The 19,804-nt window shown below is 38.2% G+C and overlaps 1 protein-coding gene across 2 annotated transcripts in view; it reads left to right on the top strand.

The window, feature by feature from the left end:
• Window positions 1-19,804, top strand: part of TBC1D8 (TBC1 domain family member 8) — a 52,192-nt gene that overhangs the window by 13,278 nt on the left and 19,110 nt on the right. The window contains exons 2-5 of one of the 2 annotated variants that reach the window (XM_058184829.1): window positions 2,177-2,332; window positions 7,846-7,964; window positions 9,045-9,273; window positions 18,649-18,889. In XM_058184829.1, coding sequence (XP_058040812.1) covers window positions 2,177-2,332; window positions 7,846-7,964; window positions 9,045-9,273; window positions 18,649-18,889 — 745 coding nt within the window. The remainder of the gene's footprint in view (window positions 1-2,176; window positions 2,333-7,845; window positions 7,965-9,044; window positions 9,274-18,648; window positions 18,890-19,804) is intronic. The other variant, XM_058184828.1, reaches the window with a different exon arrangement.

Below are 19,804 nucleotides of genomic sequence, written 5' to 3'. Positions count from 1 at the left end.
GCAAAACAAGTAACGATTATGAGACCAGAAATTCAATTGTGAAAGAGGAATTGAACACAGTATGAAACAAGAAGTACACATGTGTGATATTCTCTATTGCAGGGGTCTCCAACCTTGGCAACTTTAAGCCTGGAGGACTTCAACTCCCAGAATCCCTCAGCCAGCTTTTCTAGTTTCTGGGAGATTCTGAGAGTGAAATCCTCCAGGCTTAAAGTTGCCAAGGTTGGAGATCCCTGCTCTATTGGATTCATTGTTAAGAGTTGTTCAGTTTCATTTTTATATACAAGTCCTAGGCTCATGCAAATTGAGGTACTGATTCTCCTACCCTACTTAAATAAATTGACAACTCTTGTTTGGCACTAAGATTTCCTGTAATAGATGCTGTATTATTTTCTTGAAGTAAATAATACTTTCAACAATATTGCTTCAACTCATCCATGCCATCCATTTTCTAAAGTTACCGGTATATATTGAAGCCTATTTTCGTTATTTGGCCCATTCCAGACCCCTATCCTTATTAGAGTGTCAAACGAAGCCCAGAGACAACACAGCAACGTCCAATTCAGTCCTTATTTGCTTACACCTAATGGACAGAATCCTGGCAAACGAAAGCTGTAACTTTTTAACTTACTAGGTATATTCAACGCAGCACTGCAAATCTGGGCCTCTTTCTGGGAAAGTTCAGTGTTGCAAAAACTCTTCCCACTTTTTCTCCATTTTACTTACAATGCTTACAAGCAATATAATTAATAAATAATACATCCGGCTCGCAACTTGGGGGTTCTCCTGGACTTGTGATTCCTGTTTGAAGAGCAGGTGGCAGTCCTGGCTAGGAGAGCCTTTGCTCAAATTCAGCTTGTGCAGCAGTTGTGGTTTCCTGGATCACAAATCTCTGTGCTCAGTCATTCAGGCCCTAGTCATCTCATGACTGGACTACTGTAATGGGGCTACCCTTGAGGAACATTCGGAAGCTCAAGTTGGTGCAGAGTGCAATGGCAAGGGGAGTTCTTGGGGCCTCAAGAATGGCCCATGTAACATTACTGCTCCATGGGCTGCATTTGCTGTCAGTCTGCTTCCGGGTGCAATTCAAGGTGTTGGTAATCACCTTTAAAGCCCTCCATGGCATGGATCCAGACTTCTTGGGATACTGTCTAAGTCTATTGGAATTGGCCTGTGTCATTTGTACTGGCAGGCTTGCATTCGAGACCTCATTGCTGCCACAGGGCAGGGTGAGCTCCTACTACAAACCGCAGCTTCTGCTGACACAGCAGTTCAAAAGTGGGTGACTGCAAGTTGATTGACATACATTGGGAATGAAGTCTATTTGGCGGCCGTCTCCAGGAGAGCCTTTCACCAGGTTCGCCTGGTTCGCCAGTTGCGCCCCTTCCTTGATCGGGATGCCCTATGCACAGTCACTCATGTTCTTGTTACCTCCCGCCTGGATTATTGCAATGCTCTCTACATGGGGCTCCCCTTGAGATGCACTCGGAGGCTTCAGTTGGTCCAGAATGCAGCTGCGCGGGTGATAGAGGGAGTCTCACGTAGCTCCCATGTGACACCTCTCCTGCGCAGAATGCACTGGCTTCCTGTGGCCTTTCGGGTGCATTTCAAGGTTTTGGTTACCATCTTTAAAGCGCTCAATGGCTTGGGGCCTGGGTACTTACGGGACCGCCTGCTGTTACCTCATGCCTCCCACCGACCCGTACGCTCGCACAGAGAGGGTCTTCTCAGGGTGCCGTCTGCCAGACAATGTCGGCTGGCGGCCCCCAGGGGAAGATCCTTCTCTGTGGGGGCTCCTACTCTTTGGAATGAACTTCCCCCTGGTTTACGTCAAATACCTGACCTTCGGACCTTTCGCCGCGAACTGAAAACATATCTGTTTGTTCACGCGGGGCTTTCTTAAATTGTCTAGATTTTAAATTTTAAATTTCATTTAGTTTTAATTTGGGGTCTTTTAGATTTTAACTATCTTAATTTCGGCCACACTGTATAATAAGTTTTTTAATTTGCTTTTAACTGTACATTGTTTCTTTTTTACTTTGGCTGTACACCGCCCTGAGTCCTTCGGGAGAAGGGCGGTTTATAAATCTAATAAAATAAATAAATAAATAAATAAATAAATAAATAAATAAATATTTTTCAACTATCCTTTTCCTCCTGTTGTATATTTGTCTAGGTCGTCTAGTAGGAGCTCTGGATGCTGTACTTGATTCTAATGCACGTGTTGCTCCATTTCGGATTTTGCTACAAGTACCAGGATCACCTACTTATTCTGCCATTGCATGTGGTGAGTTATTGAACGGATCAGAGCTTTACTGGGCCATTGCCATTGGTGAGTCATATATCACACGAAAACTGAACTCTGAGCATGCTGTGGTTTGCATGTCAAAGAACGTTGAAGGTAATATTACTGTGTGAAATAAGTAACACTATTGTTTGGGTAAGCCATACTTAACAATTTTCATATTTTGTAATGTTTCCAAGTTTGGATAATATTAAGAGTTGATGACCCAGTATTAAATGTTCTAATTATGTCATTGTGGAAGCTAAAAGACACGAGCATGGCTTTTCATACTGGAACTCACATGCATTATTTGCTTTTTTTTCTAACAATTTAAAAAAATCTATATGCTCACCCTGATCTACAAAGGGTTTTAAACATTTAGCAAATACATATGTGTGTATGTATTTATTTGTATGCTGTACATAGGTGTGAATAAAATATCAACAATTTTGTCTGTTGTTGAGAATACATGAAATGTGATTGGATGCATTTCCACAGAACTGCTTAGGGATTGTCACCGGATCCTGTTTTAATTTTCAGAACAGCAGTTTTCAGTTTCAGTTTTGAGTAGCCTGTGTGTATATATAGTGTTGCTTCTGCATTCTTTGTGGTGGCGGTGGCAGTGGCGAATAAAATTCCTCAATCCTTAAAAGATGTGAGTAGGTGGATACCCTGCTGCTGGAAGTATGAGAAAGGATTTTTTTTGGTTGATTTTTTTCTGTTCACAAGCAGCTAATTTTAACTTTAAGGCGAGAAAAACATAGTAAAGATCTTAATATTCTTTCTTGCTGCTTGGTTGAGGAATTGTAGACGCTTAAAAAACTCAGCACTTAAAAAGTTGTAGATTAAGTCCTTTTGTTTGTAACATTAAAATGGGAAAAATGTAGATGCATAACTCAATTATTGATCTCTCACCCCAAAAAAACAGCAGATTCGTTGATTAGCAGAGTGCAGATTTGTTTATGTGGTTACATTTTTCGTTTTTGTAGTTAATAATGTTTTCTCTAGTATTAAAAAAGCGGTGAGATTTTTATTACCAGTTTATTGATGTGATTCAGATTCTTTATTAGGGTGAACAATTAGAAAGCTTGATAATCCTGTACAAACTTTCTCCTTATTGAATTCTGCCTTGTATTCCATCCTCCTCCTTAGTCTGCCTCCTTTCTTTTCCAAACTTTAATACTGATTGGTTCAGTGGTGGGTTGCTACTGGTTCGCCCCAGATTGGGTGAACCGGTAGTGGCAGTGGCGGGAGGCTCCACCCAACCACCTGGATGCTTTTGCACACTTTTTAATTAGACAAGAATGACATGTAACTAGATGTAAAATCATTTTGTCTACTTAGTAGAATGATAATTGATATTTGTAGCATCAGTTTTTGTTATGAGCTGCCAGTACAAGATGGACTGCTATATAAATATTTTAAATAAATGTTTTAAATAAATAAAATATTAATCACAAGCATGCAACTGAAGCATTTCATGGCTATATAAAGAAAGATTAATAACATACTTTGGAGAAAAAAAATAAATTATTTAGATTAGCTTTCCAAGGCATACTGCCAAAAGCATGGAAATAATTCTCTAGGCTTGATAACAGAAGTCATGAAAACAACAGGTGGACACTGTTTTGCTTACAGCAATTGATTTTTTCAAGGTCAGTTTCTTTGACCTTGCAGAAAATGAAGGGTAAAAATACTAAAATTATCTTGCACTGTTCTTGTAACATACTTGTTCAGAAAGTACACATTTTAAAAAGTGGGCAACACAATATTCTCTCTATTCATAGCGATCAACTATCAGTAAATCTCTTTCATGAAATAAAGTTGTTTCAGCTTTGCTTCTGTTAGTCATATTGTCTGGTGGACACACTAATGAAGGCTACAGTGTTTTTATTCAATTAGAATTTGGATTGTAGTTAAAAACTACCACATATGATAAGCTGCATATTCTGACCTTGTGAGATTTTCTGTCACATTATATCGGAGAAAAAGAGATAGTATTAATTTGGTTGTTCAATGTCCATTAATGCAAGTAGTTTTCGACTTATTGGAACTGAAAATCCCATCACCTAGCAATGTAGTCAATAAGTGACTGTACTGTTAATAAGCACCCAATTTTACAATTTTTTTGCCATAGTCATTAAGTGACCGTGTCATTAAGTGAATCTGGCTTTCCCCATTGACTTTGCTTGTTGGAAATCCCCTGGGAAGGTTGCAGATGGCAATGCCAGGACTCTGCAGTTATTATAAATGCATGCCACTTCCCAAGAGACTCAATTGGTGCTACAATAGTCATAAGTGCAAGGATTAGCTGTAACTAACTTTTTTCAGTGCCACTGTAACTTTTTACACTCCTTAAATTAATGGTTGTAAGTAAATGACTACCTGTAAAAATGCAGTAAAATGTACCTGTGTGAGTACTATAAGCTTTGATCAAACAAAATATTCAGAATATTGACTCATAAAGTGGGAACAGAATGAAGATTTGCAAATGAAGTGTGATATTTATAGAAATATATAAGCCAGTGTATTTTTTTCTTCCAGGATTCTTTGTTTAAATGTATAAACAGGTTAGAAACCAAATTTATGCCTTGCTACATCTATTCACAAGTTTATTTACAAGATTACATGTCTCAAGCAACTGTACAATTTTATTAAAACTAACTCTAGAATAATCATTTTTGTGATTATTAAGTAATTGTCATAGATATAGATATATATATACTTATAATCAAGTTATTTTCATCTATTTCTCTTCCTTTCACACATAGAAGTCATTCTGTGCTTGTTCCCATTTTCATTAATATCCTGCAACAATATTCATGTAATGTAAAGACCATGTTTCCCTAAAAATAAGACCCTGTCTTATATTTTTTTTGAACCTGAAATAAGCGCTTGGCCTTATTGCCATGTGCTCAAAAGCCCAACTGAGCGTATTATCAGGGGATGCCTTATTTTGGGGAAAACAGGACACTTCATTAAAAAGGTTTAGTTGTCCCTTCCACTTTCTTCCCTTTTCCGAGAGCAACAGTTGTTTATAAAACAGGTGAGCAAGATGCAGTATTTCAAAAAAAGATACGTAGATAGGACTTGGCCAGGAATACCAGAGTTATAGGCTAGATTGGGAAGCAAAAAACAACAACAACAAAACACCTAGTAGAAGGCAGTGACAAACCACTTATGTACTGTACACCAGGAATCAAACATGACTTGAAAGAAACTTTACCTTTTAAAATTTGGCTTCAGTTTTATTGCTTAGTCAAAATGCCTGAGTATGGGCAGTTGTGGTTTTACAGCTTGCGGGGCTATTTTGCAGCCTATCTTGTTTTCAAGCTCTAGTAGAGATGAAGTTAATAATGTATGCATTGTGCTGAAACAGACTTTATCTTGATTAATTGTGTTTATCGAGATATGCAAGGTCTTCCTGTTGAGGACAGTTAACTCTTGGACAGTTTCCCTGGCAGTTGGCATTCTGTATGGGAAATTTAGCCATTGAAAATGGAAAACATATTTAGCTATGTTTATCTCTCTCTTGTAAGAGGTAGCATGCAGTATCTTTAATACCAACATCAAGTTTGACTGCAGTATGTTTATAGGTTTTTGCTGATCTCGTTTCCTCTCTCCATTGTGAAGAACTGGAAAGGGTAATTAAATAGGGTTTTTTTTCTTTTTCCAGGAATCATATTCTTAACATATACTGGCCAGGTTCAAAGGTTATATTAGCCATGTTCCATGAACCTACCGTTGTGGCTTGTAGATTTTCATGATACCATACCAAAGCATATGTACTCATTACCTTATTATTAACAAATCACACCTTAACGAAGTTTGGGATTCTGTTCTCTTTCTTATTTCTATATATTTCCATATAAAACAATATAGGAATTGTATTATTTTTTTATTTCTACCTACAAAGATTTTAAACCACTTGCTGAAGTACCATAATAGTCTTTGCTCTTGTGACAATGATTATTTCATGATTATGAAATCAAACAATCTTAGTTGATTTACCTGTAAGCATTAATCCATATTCTTTTTATTTTTAATTTATAGACCACTTTTGCATAACAAAGGAAATGAAACTATCAATATGGACATAATGTGCTGTCCACACTCAGAACACTCTCAAACTATGCTTAAGATAAAATTTCTGAGTTACAGAATTTTACCAGTTTTACCCAAAATTAGTTGCACGTTTTCTTACTGGCCTCCTCTTGTCATCCAGAGATAGGTCTGAAGGATCGTTCTGTGATTAATGTTTCTTTTGACGTGCAAATAGAAATTAGAGATTAAGGGATGCCTCCAGCCGAAGGCACTGCATTCTTGGTCATGATTTATTTTCAGAAGAGAAGGGGACAGAGTTTTCCAGGCCTGCCTGCCTTCCTTCCTTCCTTCCTTCCTTCCTTCCTTCCTTCCTTCCTTCCTTCCTTCCTTCCTTCCTTCCTTTCTTTTTTTCTTTCTTTCCAGGCCAATCTTTATTTTCTGACCGGGTTTTTTTAATGACATATGTTAGCAAAACCATACATAGTTGAAGTAGAAACTAAGCTTACTGTTTACTGGTGTTATGAGGGCTCTGTTTGTATGATTGATTAGTACTAGACTGACAAATTCAGGCAAACAGACTTGCTGAGTGTATATCACTATTCACATATTCTTTGTTTAATTAATGTGAACTGAAAACTCTATATATTTATTCTGGATTATTTAAATCACTTTCCCCTATTTTTAAAGTATTTACATTGTGATTGACTTTACAGTATGTGAGGGCTATCTATGGATGTATCTGACTAGGATATAGAACTTTCAAATGGCAAATGTAAATGAGAGCTCACATATTTAAAGATTTATGCAAGTCACATACAGACACACTTGGTGGCAGGAAAAAAAAAGAGAAATGATCAGAACTATTTATTTTCTGATGTATTGGTTTATTCTGTATATATGCTTGTTTTGTTTGTGATTTTTTAAAATGAAAAGTATTAAAAGGATGCGAAATTTAATAAAGCATATAAAGATACCCTGAATAGTTTTCATATCATTATGTTACAATTATAGACAGGCCAGAGATAAACTAGTTTTGAAGTTAGCCAACAGAATGCTATCCATGAAGAATACTGTTATGATTCTTCACAGAACTGAACCCTAAACCAGGGGTCTCCAACCTTAGCAACTTTAAGACTTGTGGACTCCAACTCTTAGAGTTTTGAGAGTTGAAGTCCACAAGTCTTAAAGTTGACAATCTTGGAGACCCCTGCCCTAAACAACTGAGCTGTTGTGGAATGTTAATCTCCATTGGCTTTAGCCTTAACTCATCAGAAAACACTTGTGATTGGCGAGTCTGTATGATGCAGGTGATGTATGAAGAAATGTCATTGTAGCAAAAATCACAATAAAGAGAGATTGTCATCTGTAATTAAATAAGAGGATCTGACTTTGTTTTCTCTTTATGGAAAAAGAAAGTGAAAGTATATATTCTTGCTATAATAAAAATATAACAAGTATACAAAAAAGTTTTTCTTTGTGGAAAACTCTCTCCCCACAATTGTACTGTCTTGGGCTAGGTGCCACAGTTGAGGAGATAAACCATCACTGGGAATGGCTGGAACAAAACCTGCTCCATACCTTGTCTGTGTTTGATAATAAAGAAGATATTGTCAGCTTTGTCAGAGGTAAAATAAAGGTAAGAACATATTCACTATTTTTCCAATAAATAAATAAATTGCCATTATTAATAAATGAACTATTTATTATGGTGTTCTCTATCATTGTTTTGGATAAATAACAGGTTTACTTTGTATTAAACTTTTTCTTTTAAGGGCTTATTTTATCTCATAAATATATAATGATAATTTAGTTTTTGTGTTTTGAGATAATATTGAGCTTGTAGTGTGAGATGGTGTCAGAAATATAACGTAATCACAACACAGTGATGCCAGGCTTCTACAGTAGGAAATCATGAGATGATTCATGCTTAGGTTCCTGGATTCTTTTTTATTCCTATAAGATCAGTTGAATAAGTGGAAATGGTCAGGAATGAGACAGGTTGGCTTTTCATTTGATAAGCTGGGTCCAGTCAAGCTCTGCCTCCAGTGGTGGGGACTTCCCCACATTCTTATCCATCAACCCTGGAAGTCAATTATTGTTGCTGCCTTGTTATTATTGTGACAAAGGTAAATGAGAGGGGTACAAGAAAATGTGCTTCTTGATGGCAATGGAGAACTGCAAGAAGAACTGCAGTGAAATATTTGGCAATGAAAAACTGCATGGTAAGGAACTAGATGTTTGTTTTAGATTCATCAGTTGACTTCCTAATTCCAGTCTTTTTTATTTATGAACAGGTATCATTTGTTAGCTAATCCTATAAGGTAGTTAATAAGCAACAGCATATCACTTTGTACTGAATTATCTCATTTTAATTTTGTTTACTTTTTACAAATTATTTGCAAAGACAGTCAAAACAGACATAGAAATATAATTAACTGGTAAGTTGACTGAACTTCTTTTGAAAGTGAGTGAATAGAACAGCTAATTTTGCTATATTTCTGTAGGGCATTTTTTTTTATGTATTGTAAAATATTTGAGTAAATGTTAACTAAGCCATCAGGGGTTTAAGACACAGAATGGCTTGTACACTTGTACACTGCAGCATTTATTTTTAATTTCTACATTTTTTTTACCTAGCAACAAGTGTTAGAAGCATTTATCTGCACATAATTATTAAGCTGCACATCTCTAACATATTCATTTTTCATTGATTTAGGCATTAATAGCAGAAGAAACCAGCAGCAAGGTAGCAGAACAGGAAGAAGACCCTGAGAAGTTCAGAGAAGCACTAGTAAAATTTGAGACCAGGTTTAACTTCCCCGAAGTAGAAAAACTGATTACGTATTACTCATGTTGCTGCTGGAAAGGGAAAGTTCCTCGCCAGGGATGGCTTTATCTAAGCATTAATCACCTCTGTTTCTATTCCTTCTTTTTGGGCAAGGAATGTAAGTATCAACACCTGATAATGTAGTAAAGCCAGCACACTTTTCAAACTGCTGAATTGTTGTTGTTGTTGTTGCAAAGTCGTATCCAATTTATCACGAACCCATGGTCAGTGTTCCTCCAGGCCTTCCTGTCCTCTACCATCCTCTGGAGTCCATTTAAGCTCACGCCTACTGCTTCAGTGACTCCATCCAGCCACCTCGTTCCCTGTTGTCCCTTTTTTCTTTTTCCCTCAGTCTTTCCCAGCATTAGGTTCTTCTCCAGTGAGTCCTTCCTTCTCATTAGGTGGCAAAGTAATAGGTTTGTTAAATAAGGCAAAAGTAAAACAGAAGCATGTTTGGATAGTGGCAGACTGGAGTGGAAAGCATGTAGCTAACCGGTAAGGCTTCTGAGTTTCAAATTGCTTTTGAAAAGAGTAATGGAGAGGCATATAGATACAAATTTCTGTTAAATGAGAATGAGATTTTATGCATCTCTTAAATAGCAAATGGTATTCTATACAGAGAGCTGAATTCTATGCATTTTACATACAGTATACATAAAATGAGAATGGGATTTGGCCAACACGTAAAATGGGGGGGGGGATTTCCAGCAAGAAGAATGCATGTCAAGGACAACTCCCTGGAATTCAATCTCTGACTGTGCTGAAGACAAAGTGATCTGACTCAAAATGTCAGACTGTTCGTTTTTTAACAGAATAACAGATTTGGAAGGGACCTTGGAGGTCTTCTAGTCTAATCTGCTCAAGCAGGAAGCCCTATTCCATTTCAGACAAATGCTTGTCCAAATTCCTCTTAAAAACTTCCAGTGTTGGAGCACCAACAACTTCTGAAGGCAAATTGTTCCATTGATTAATTGTTCTAACTGTCAGGAAATTTTTCCTTAGTTCTAGGTTGCTTTTCTCTTTGATTAGTTTCCATCCATTGCTTTTTGTCCTGCCCTCAGATGTTTTGGAGAGTAGCTTCACTCCCTCTTCTTTGTGGCAACCCCTTAAATATTGGAACACTGCTATCATGTCACCCCTAGTCATTCTTTTCATTAAACTCAATATACCCAATTCCAGCAACCATTCTTTATATGTTTTAGCCTCCAGTCCCCTAATCATCTTTGTTACTCTTTTCTGCACTGTTTCTAGAGTCTCAACATCTTTTTTACATTGTGGCAACCAAAACCAGATGCAGTATTCCAAGTGTGATTTTAGCAAGACATTATAAAGTGATTTTGATTCTATCCCTCTGTTAATGAAGCCTAGGACTGCTTTGTATTTAGGCAGCTGTGGCACACTGCTGGCTCATATTTAAGTGATTGTCCCTAGGACTCCAAGATCCCTCTCACAGTTACTACTATTGAGCAAGGTACCACATATACTGTACCTGTGCATTTTGTTTTTCTTGCCTAAATGTAGAACCTTACTTCTGTCACCACTGAATTTCATTTTGTTAGATGTTCAAGTCTATCAAGATCCTTCTGTATTTTAAGACTACCCTCCAGAGTGTTGGCTATTCCTGCCAGCTTGATCTGCAAATTTGATTGTTCCCAATTTGATGAGTTTTGTACCTCTTCCTTTCATGAATTGCTGAAAACAGGTTAAAACTATATTAAAACTGCACACTCTACTTTGTAACTCTCTTGAAAACTTCAGCAGTTTATCGGCTCAAGGAAAAAGAATGATGTCCACCATTTAATCAGATCATGTTGCTGGTCAGCCATCTACCATTTTAAGTACTGTAACTGGTCAATTGTCTCCATTTGTTATAGACAGCCCTGTTCATGTCTAGGGATTATCTTTAAATCAGACGTTCTTAATCTGCGATTCAGTGGCCAGTGGCAACCTGTATTAATCTTTATATATTATTACATATATACCAATGACTGCATCTCGAAGGATCTCCAAACAGCCATCCAAACAGCCAGCCAGCCAGCCAGCCAGCCACCCAAACAGCCATCCAAACAGCCAGCCAGCCAGCCACCTAAACAGCCATCCAACAATCCATCCAAACAGTCACCCAAACAGCCATCCAACAATCCATCCAACCAGCCACCCAAACAGCCAACCAACCACCCATCCAACCTACCAGCCAACCAACCACCCATCCACCCATCCAACCACCTATACAACCACCTGTTGTACACAACCCCCAACCAACCAACATCCAAAACTAGGTATGCACGCCCCTTACCTCTACTACACCAATTACTACAGATCTCAAATGCAAATTGATAAATGCAAGAAACATTGTTAACAAATTACCTGAATTTATCCTCTTGTTAAACAGTGGTACATTTGATATCACATTTATTTGTGAAACATGGCTGAACTCATCCCTTCCTGACTCCATTGTTACAAACAAAGAATATCAGGTTTATCGATCAGATCGTGATAACCGAAGAGGTGGTGGAGTGGCTATCTTTTACAAAAAGTCACTGAACCTAAAAAACATTCAAGTTGCACATAAACTCTCTCTTGAAAACTTCAGCAGTTTTATCGGCTCAAGGAAAAGAATGATGTCCACCATTTAATCAGATCATGTTGCTGGTCAGCCATCTACCATTTTAAGTACTGTAACTGGTCAATTGTCTCCATTGTTATAGACAGCCCTGTTCATGTCTAGGGATTATCTTTAAATCAGACGTTCTTAATCTGCGATTCAGTGGCCAGTGGCAACCTGTATTAATCTTTATATATTATTACATATATACCAATGACTGCATCTCGAAGGATCTCCAAACAGCCAGCCAGCCACCTAAACAGCCATCCAACAATCCATCCAAACAGCCATCCAACAATCCATCCAAACAGCCATCCAACAATCCATCCAAACAGCCATCCAAACAGCCATCCAACAATCCATCCAAACAGTCACCCAAACAGCCAACCAACCAACATCCAAAACTAGGTATGCACGCCCCTTACCTCTACTACACCAATCACTACAGATCTCAAATGCAAATTGATAAATGCAAGAAGCATTGTTAACAAATTACCTGAATTTATCCTCTTGTTAAACAGTGGTACATTTGATATCATATTTATTTGTGAAACATGGCTGAACTCATCCCTTCCTGACTCCATTGTTACAAACAAAGAATATCAGTTTTATCGATCAGATTGTGATAACCGAAGAGGTGATGGAGTGGCTATCTTTTACAAAAAGTCACTGAACCTAAAAAACATTCAAGTTGCACATAAACTCTCTCTTCCTGAAACTATTAATAATAATAATTTAATTTTTATACTGCCCTTCTCCCGAAGGACTCAGGGCGGTGAACAGGCAAATAAAATAATACAATATATTACAATAAAACACATTTTTAAAAACTTATTCAAAATAGCCTAAATTTAAAATACCATACAAAATATAAAAAAAAATAAACCCCAATAAAATCCATATTTAAAAACCCTATTTAAGCCAGTCCTGCTCGAAAGAATAGATATGTCTTCAGCTCGCGGCGAAAGGTCCGGAGGTCAGGAAGTTGTCGAAGTCCTGGGGGAAGCTCGTTCCAGAGGGTAGTTGCACCCACAGAGAAGGCTCTCCCCCTGGGGGTCACCAGCCTACACTGTTTGGCTGACGGCACCCTGAGAAGACCCTCTCTATGGGAGCGTACCGGCCGGTGGGAGGCATGTGGTAACAGAAGGCGGTCCCGAAGATATCCCGGTCCTATGCCATGGAGCGCTTTAAAGGTGGTAACCAACACCTTGAAGTGCACTCGGAAAACCACAAGTAGCCAGTGCAGCCTGCGCAGGATCGGTGTTATATGGGAGCCACGAGTGGCTCCCTCTATCACCCGCGCGGCTGCATTCTGAACCAACTGTAGTCTCCGGGTGCACCTCAAGGGGAGCCCCATGTAGAGAGCATTGCAGTAGTCCAGGCGAGAAGTGACGAGGGCGTGAGTGACCGTGCATAAGGCATCCCGGTCTAGAAAGGGGCGCAACTGGCGGACCAGGCGAACCTGGTAAAAAGCTCTCCTGGAGACGGTCGCCAAGTGTTCTTCAAAAGACAACCGTCCATCCAGGAGAACACCCAGATTGCGCACCCTCTCCATCGGGGCCAATGACTCGCCCCCAACAGTCAGCCGCGGTTGCAGCTGACTGTACCGGGATGCCGGCATCCACAGCCACTCAGTCTTGGAGGGGTTGAGTTTGAGCCTGTTTCTCCCCATCCAGACTCGCACGACCTCCAGCCACCCTTAAACAGCTTCATTGGGGTGGTCCGGGGTGGAAATGTACAGCTGAGTGTCATCAGCGTACAGTTGGTATCTCACCCCAAAACCACTGATGACCTCAGCCAGCGGCTTCATGTAGATGTTGAACAGGAGGCGAGAGAACCGACCCTGTGGCACCCCACAAAGGAGGCGCCTCAGGTCGATCTCTGCCCTCCTGCCAACACCGTCTGCGATCGGTCGGAGAGATAGGATGAGAACCACCGAAAAATGGTGCCCTCCACTCCCAGACCCTCCAACCGTCGCAGCAGGATACCATGGTCGATGGTATCAAAAGCCGCTGAGAGATCTAGGAGAACCAGGGCAGAGGAATAACTCCTATCCCGGGCCCTCCCGAGGTCATCCACCAATGCGACCAAAGCTGTCTCCGTGCTGTACCCGGGTCGGAAGCCGGACTGGAACGGGTCTAGATAGACAGATTCATCCAGGTACTGGGGTAATTGATGTGCCACCACACTCTCAACAACCTTCGCCACGAAGCGAAGGTTGGAGACTGGATGGTAGTTGCCCAAAACAGCTGGGTCCAGGGAAGGCTTCTTGAGGAGAGGCCTCACCACCACCTCTTTCAAGGCGGTGGGAACAACACCCTCCCTCAAAGAAGCGTTGACAATCCCCTGGAGCCAGCCTCGTGTAACCTCCCGGGTGGCCAGCACCAGCCAGGAGGGACATGGGTCCAATAAACATGTGGTGGCATTCAGCTGCCCCAGCAACCTGTCCATGTCCTTGGGAGCCACAGGATCAAACTCCTCCCAGATGGTCTCAACAAGACTAGCCTCCGTCTCCTTGCCCGGAACTACCCAATTTTGGTCCAAACCGTCCCAAAGCTGAGCGATTTTGTCAAACAGATACCTGCTGAAATCCTCAGCACAACCCTGTAAGGGATCATCGCCACCCTCCTGATGAAGGAGGGAGCGAGTCACCCTAAACAGGGAGGCTGGGCGGTTCTCTGCTGACGCAATGAGAGTAGAGACATAGGCCCGCTTGGCCTCCCTCAATGCCACGAGATAGGTCTGAGTAAAAGACCTAACTAGTGTTCGGTCAGCTTCGGAACGGCTGGACCTCCACGCGAGGAGTGGAATGTATTGTATGCGACCTATCCCTTAACACCATTCTTCGATTCTTACTATGTTACAGAGCCCCTGACTACGACATTACTCATGCAAATATGTTAACCTCACTGCTAACATGAGCTACCTCTTGCCCATATCCTCTCATCTTCCTGGGTGACCTAAATCTACCTCTCATTAACTGGATAACTAATGGATGTACAACTGATCCAATCCATGCTACACTATACAACGCTGTTACAAACCTAGGTCTTGAATAACTTGTAACTAACAATACAAGACTCAACAATTTCCTTGACCTCATCTTCTGCAACAACCCAAACTCAATTTATGGACTACAAATTAAAGAACCTTTTTCCAACAGTGACCACTGCATGATTGACTTTCGTCTCAATATACGTCCTTACTTAAATTGTCATAACAATAGTATTCCTAACTACAACTTCAAAAAAGCCAACTATGACCTTATAAACAACGATCTCTCATTCCTGGACTGGCAAAATCTGTTCGCAACCTGTATAACTGTTGAAGACCATTATAGAGTTTTCCTACTTGAAATCAATAGAGTCATTAAACTATACATACCACAAATGACCACCAAGATCAGGAAAAGCAAACTACCCATATCAATAAAAAAGCTTCAATCAAAAAAAAATCCCTCTGGAGAAGAAACAAAAAAGGATATGTAGCAAACTTCAAAAACTGCTACAGGAATAAATGCAACCAAATAAAAACTGAATGCACAAATTATCACACCAAGCAAGAAGAGGACCTTCTGCGCACAAATTCAAATCGTGCCTTTTATAACTTTGTCAACAATAAACTTAAAGACTCAAGATCCATCCCACCACCAAAAGATTCTAACAGCAAAGAATGCAATGACGAAACAGTTAAAGCAAACCTCTTCAACATATTCTTTGCCTCAGTTTTTGTTAACAGCGATGACTCATATCCGACATTCCCAAAACGTATCAGCAATGAGTATGACGACTTAACACATATAGATTTCACAGAAGATAATGTTGGAAAAGCTCTTCATAACTTGAAACCATCGCTATCTATTGGACCCGATGGACTATATGCATACTTCTTAAAAAAACTTTCCACTAATATAGCAGAACCCCTAAGCATAATCTTTGATAAAGCTTTTACTACCGGTTCCCTTCCTAAACTTTGGTCACTAGCCACAGTTATCCCAATCTTCAAAAAAGGAGACACCAGCTTAGTCGAAAATTACAGACTAATCTCTCTGTGCTGCGTCACCTGCAAAGTCATGGAAGCAATCATCAACCAATCCATCACCTCACACTTAGAAACAAACAACCTACTCTCTAATAAACAATTTGGTTTCAGGAAAAAATTATCATACAACTTACAACTTCTCCACTGTAAAAACATGGACTACTAATCTTGATCAAGGCAAAACAATAGATGCAATCTACATAGACTTCTGCAAAGCTTTTGACTCAGTAGTACATGATAAACTTCTCCTAAAACTAAAATCCTGTGGCATTTCAGGACCCGTTCACAAATGGATATCTGCTTTTCTGTCTAACAGACAACAAGTGGTCAAAATTGTCAATGCTCTGTCAAATCCTGTTCCTGTCAAGAATGGCGTTCCTCAAGGCAGCGTTCTTGGACCAACACTCTTCATACTATACATAAATGATCTTTGTGACCATATCTCAAATAATTGTGTTCTCTTTGCTGACGATGTCAAACTATTTAACACGACAGACAATACATCTACCATTCAAAAAGACCTTGACCATCTAACCGCTTGGTCTAAAACTTGGCAACTCCAAATCTCAACCAGCAAATGCTCAGTCTTACATATTGGGGAAAAAAAAACCAAACACTAAGTACATACTTGATGGACATTACCTTGCAGATGACCCCCACCCTGTTAAAGACCTTGGAGTTTTCATATCAAATGATCTAAGTGCCAAAGCCCACTGCAACTACATAGCAAAAAAGGCTCTAAGAGTTGTAAACCTAATCTTGCGTAGCTTCTTTTCCAAAAACACTACACTACTAACCAGAGCATATAAAACATTTGCTAGACCAATTCTAGAATACAGCTTGCCTGTCTGGAACCCTCACCACATTTCTGACATCAATACAATTGAACGTGTCGAGAAATATTTTACAAGAAGAGCTCTTCATTCCTCTGAAAACAGCAAAATACCTTACCCCACCAGACTTGAAATCTTAGGCTTAGAAAACTTGGAACTCCGTCGCCTTCGACAAGACCTAAGTTTAACTCATAGAATCATCTATTGTAATGTCCTTCCTGTTAAAGACTACTTCAGCTTTAATTGCAATAATACAAGAGCAACCAATAGATTTAAACTTAATGTTAACCGCTTTAATCTAGATTGCAGAAAATACGACTTCTGTAACAGAATCATCAGTGCTTGGAATACTTTACCTGACTCTGTGGTCTCTTCCCATAATCCCAAAAGCTTTAACCAAAAACTTTCTAATATTGACCTTACTCCATTCCTAAGAGGACCATAAGGGGCGTGCATAAGAGCACAAACGTGCCTACCGTTCCTGTCTTATTGTTTTGCTTTTTCTTCTTATATATATATATGCTTATTCCTCCTATTATTTACTCATATATATGTTTATACACTATATAATCTTTTCTGTATGATACTTATATATATTATTGTGACAAAATAAATAAATAAAATAAATAAATAAATAAATAAATCTGTCTGTGAAAGTACTGAAATTTGCAGATGATATACCAGTCATTGGTCTCATTCGAGATGATGAATCTGCATATAGATAAGAGGTAGATCAGCGGGCCTTGTGGTTCAGCCAAAACATTCTGGAGCTGCTGAACACTCTTAAAACTATAGAGGTGATAGTAGATTTTAGAAGAAACTCTCCTACCATCTCTTACAATATTAGGCAACGCAGTATCAACAGTAGAGTCCTTCAAGTTTCTAGGTTCTATTATCTAAGATACCTATTATCTATAAGGTGTTGAAATGATGAACTAACTTTAGAAGCATGATTAAAAAGACACAACAAAGAATGTTCTTCCTGCATCAGCTCAGAAGGCTCAGATTGCCCAATGATTTTCTGATACAGTTCTACAGAGGAATAATCGAGTCTGGCATTTGTATTTCAACAACTGTCTGGTTTGGCACAGCAACCAAACAGGACAGGTAAAGACTTCAACGAATAGTTAGGATTGTAGAAAAAACAATCACAACCAGCCTACCTTACACTGAATGCTGCACAAACTATAAAGAGGGCTGAGAAAACTTCTACAGACTTCTCACATCTTGGACATAATCTATTTCATCTTCTCCCTTCAGGACACCGCTATAGAGCATTACATGCCAAAATAACTAGACAAAGATTTTCCTCCGCAGCTCTTTCTCACTTTTCATCTTTTCTCATCTTCTCATCTTTCCTACTAACTTCTCCTATTGGTTTCTTATGATTTATCAATTGTTATTTGTAACTTATGATTAATGATTGTAACTATGATTTATAATCTATGATCCATTACTTGCTGTTTATATGTACATTGTGAGCTTATGCACTGGAGACAAATTCCTGGTGTGTCCGATCACACTTGGCCAATAAAGAATTCTATTCTATAAAGAATTTTATAAACATTTTTTCTATATATTATTTTACATATATGTATATACATACACAAGCATGTGTACACACACACACCCCAACATTAACATTTTAACTTTACATACAAGAATTGCATATTCGTTTTGCCATGTGCCTTGTTTAGAATAACTGTTTTTTCAAAAAAAAAATTAGGAAAAAAAGGTAAGATTTATATGGTTTCCAGAAAAACCAGAATGTGCTTGGAGTAGTTTTTTAACATTGCCTATAAGAACAAAGCATAGCGATTAAAATACAGTACATAGATTAATGCTTCCTCTGTGTTACAGTGGAAAGAGATTTGTGTATACTCTTTTATCCTAAAGAATGACCATACTAGGATTCACTTTTAAAGAAAATATTAAGAGAATATTGGTATTTTTGTGAGACACTTTGCATTCTGATGATTTTTTGAATCAATATTTTTGTTACTTTTACTTTCAGTAAAACTTACTATATCCTGGGTTGATATTCAGAAACTGGAAAGAACCTCCAATATATTTATGACTGACATTATCCGTATCACCACTCAAAATAAAGAACGAGATTTCTCCATGTTTCTTAATATTGATGAGGCATTTAGGATAATGGAACAGTTGGCAGATGTGACTCTCCGCAGGTTACTAGATAATGAGATTTTTGAACTGGATCCAGGTCTGCAGGACCCTACTCAAATCACCAAGAGGTAAAATATAAGCTTGTTTTTATGGTTTATTGGAGACTTTCTCCCACTCCATGCTATTGTAGCATAATCCTGTCTAAATAAAAGATTATCTGTGTGGGAAAACAACAAATGAAAGAAAAATAGCCTTTAAATATTTTCTATTATTTTTATACTCACAACTGATTCTAGATCTGTACAGATATTTTAAAATAGTTGATGTAAATTTTGTCTTTCAGCTTCAGACTATATTGTTTTTGAAATAGTTCAGTAGTACTTTTTCTTTTTTTCCTTATTTAAATTATTCTTTTGGTACATTATTAACAAATTTGCTTTAAGAGAGACTGTTCCTGTATATTGTACATGTTGTGTGCATAGGTAGAAGTAATTTTAATGGCGAATAGACTCATACCCTATCTGTAACTATTAAGATATGTATAGCACTCAGCTACCATTTTTTTTATTGATTGAGTGAAAGTGGCCATGCCTACTTAGAAAAACTATTCCTCACTGTGATTTATACTTTATTCTATCAAATGCTGTTTAGCAAAAATAATACTGAATTACAACTAATCTTGTTTCTTTTCTTTGTATTGTTTTGAATCTTAATATATTTGATTGTTTTGATATAAGAACATTTATACAATATTAATTAAAAGACATTTTATTTTTAGGGTATTAGCGAAGAGAAAAATATTCTGTCAATATTAGTTAATATTACAAGCATAAAATGATTTGACATTTTCATCTAAAATTAAATATTATATAAAGAAAAAGAGACAACTGCAAATTGAATCGAAGTATTTGTTATATAACAAAGGTTTCAATCTTGAGCTAATTATTTAGTGTTAAACTAAATAATTGTGAAGTTATTTTGTCTATGTGTATTTTATATATGTTAATAAAAGGAAAAATAGATACAAATAACAAATTTATCAG

Source organism: Ahaetulla prasina, chromosome 5 (genome assembly GCF_028640845.1).
Source record: "Ahaetulla prasina isolate Xishuangbanna chromosome 5, ASM2864084v1, whole genome shotgun sequence".
Taxonomy (NCBI): domain Eukaryota; kingdom Metazoa; phylum Chordata; class Lepidosauria; order Squamata; family Colubridae; genus Ahaetulla; species Ahaetulla prasina.
This window is presented reverse-complemented; position numbering and strand designations above follow the sequence as displayed.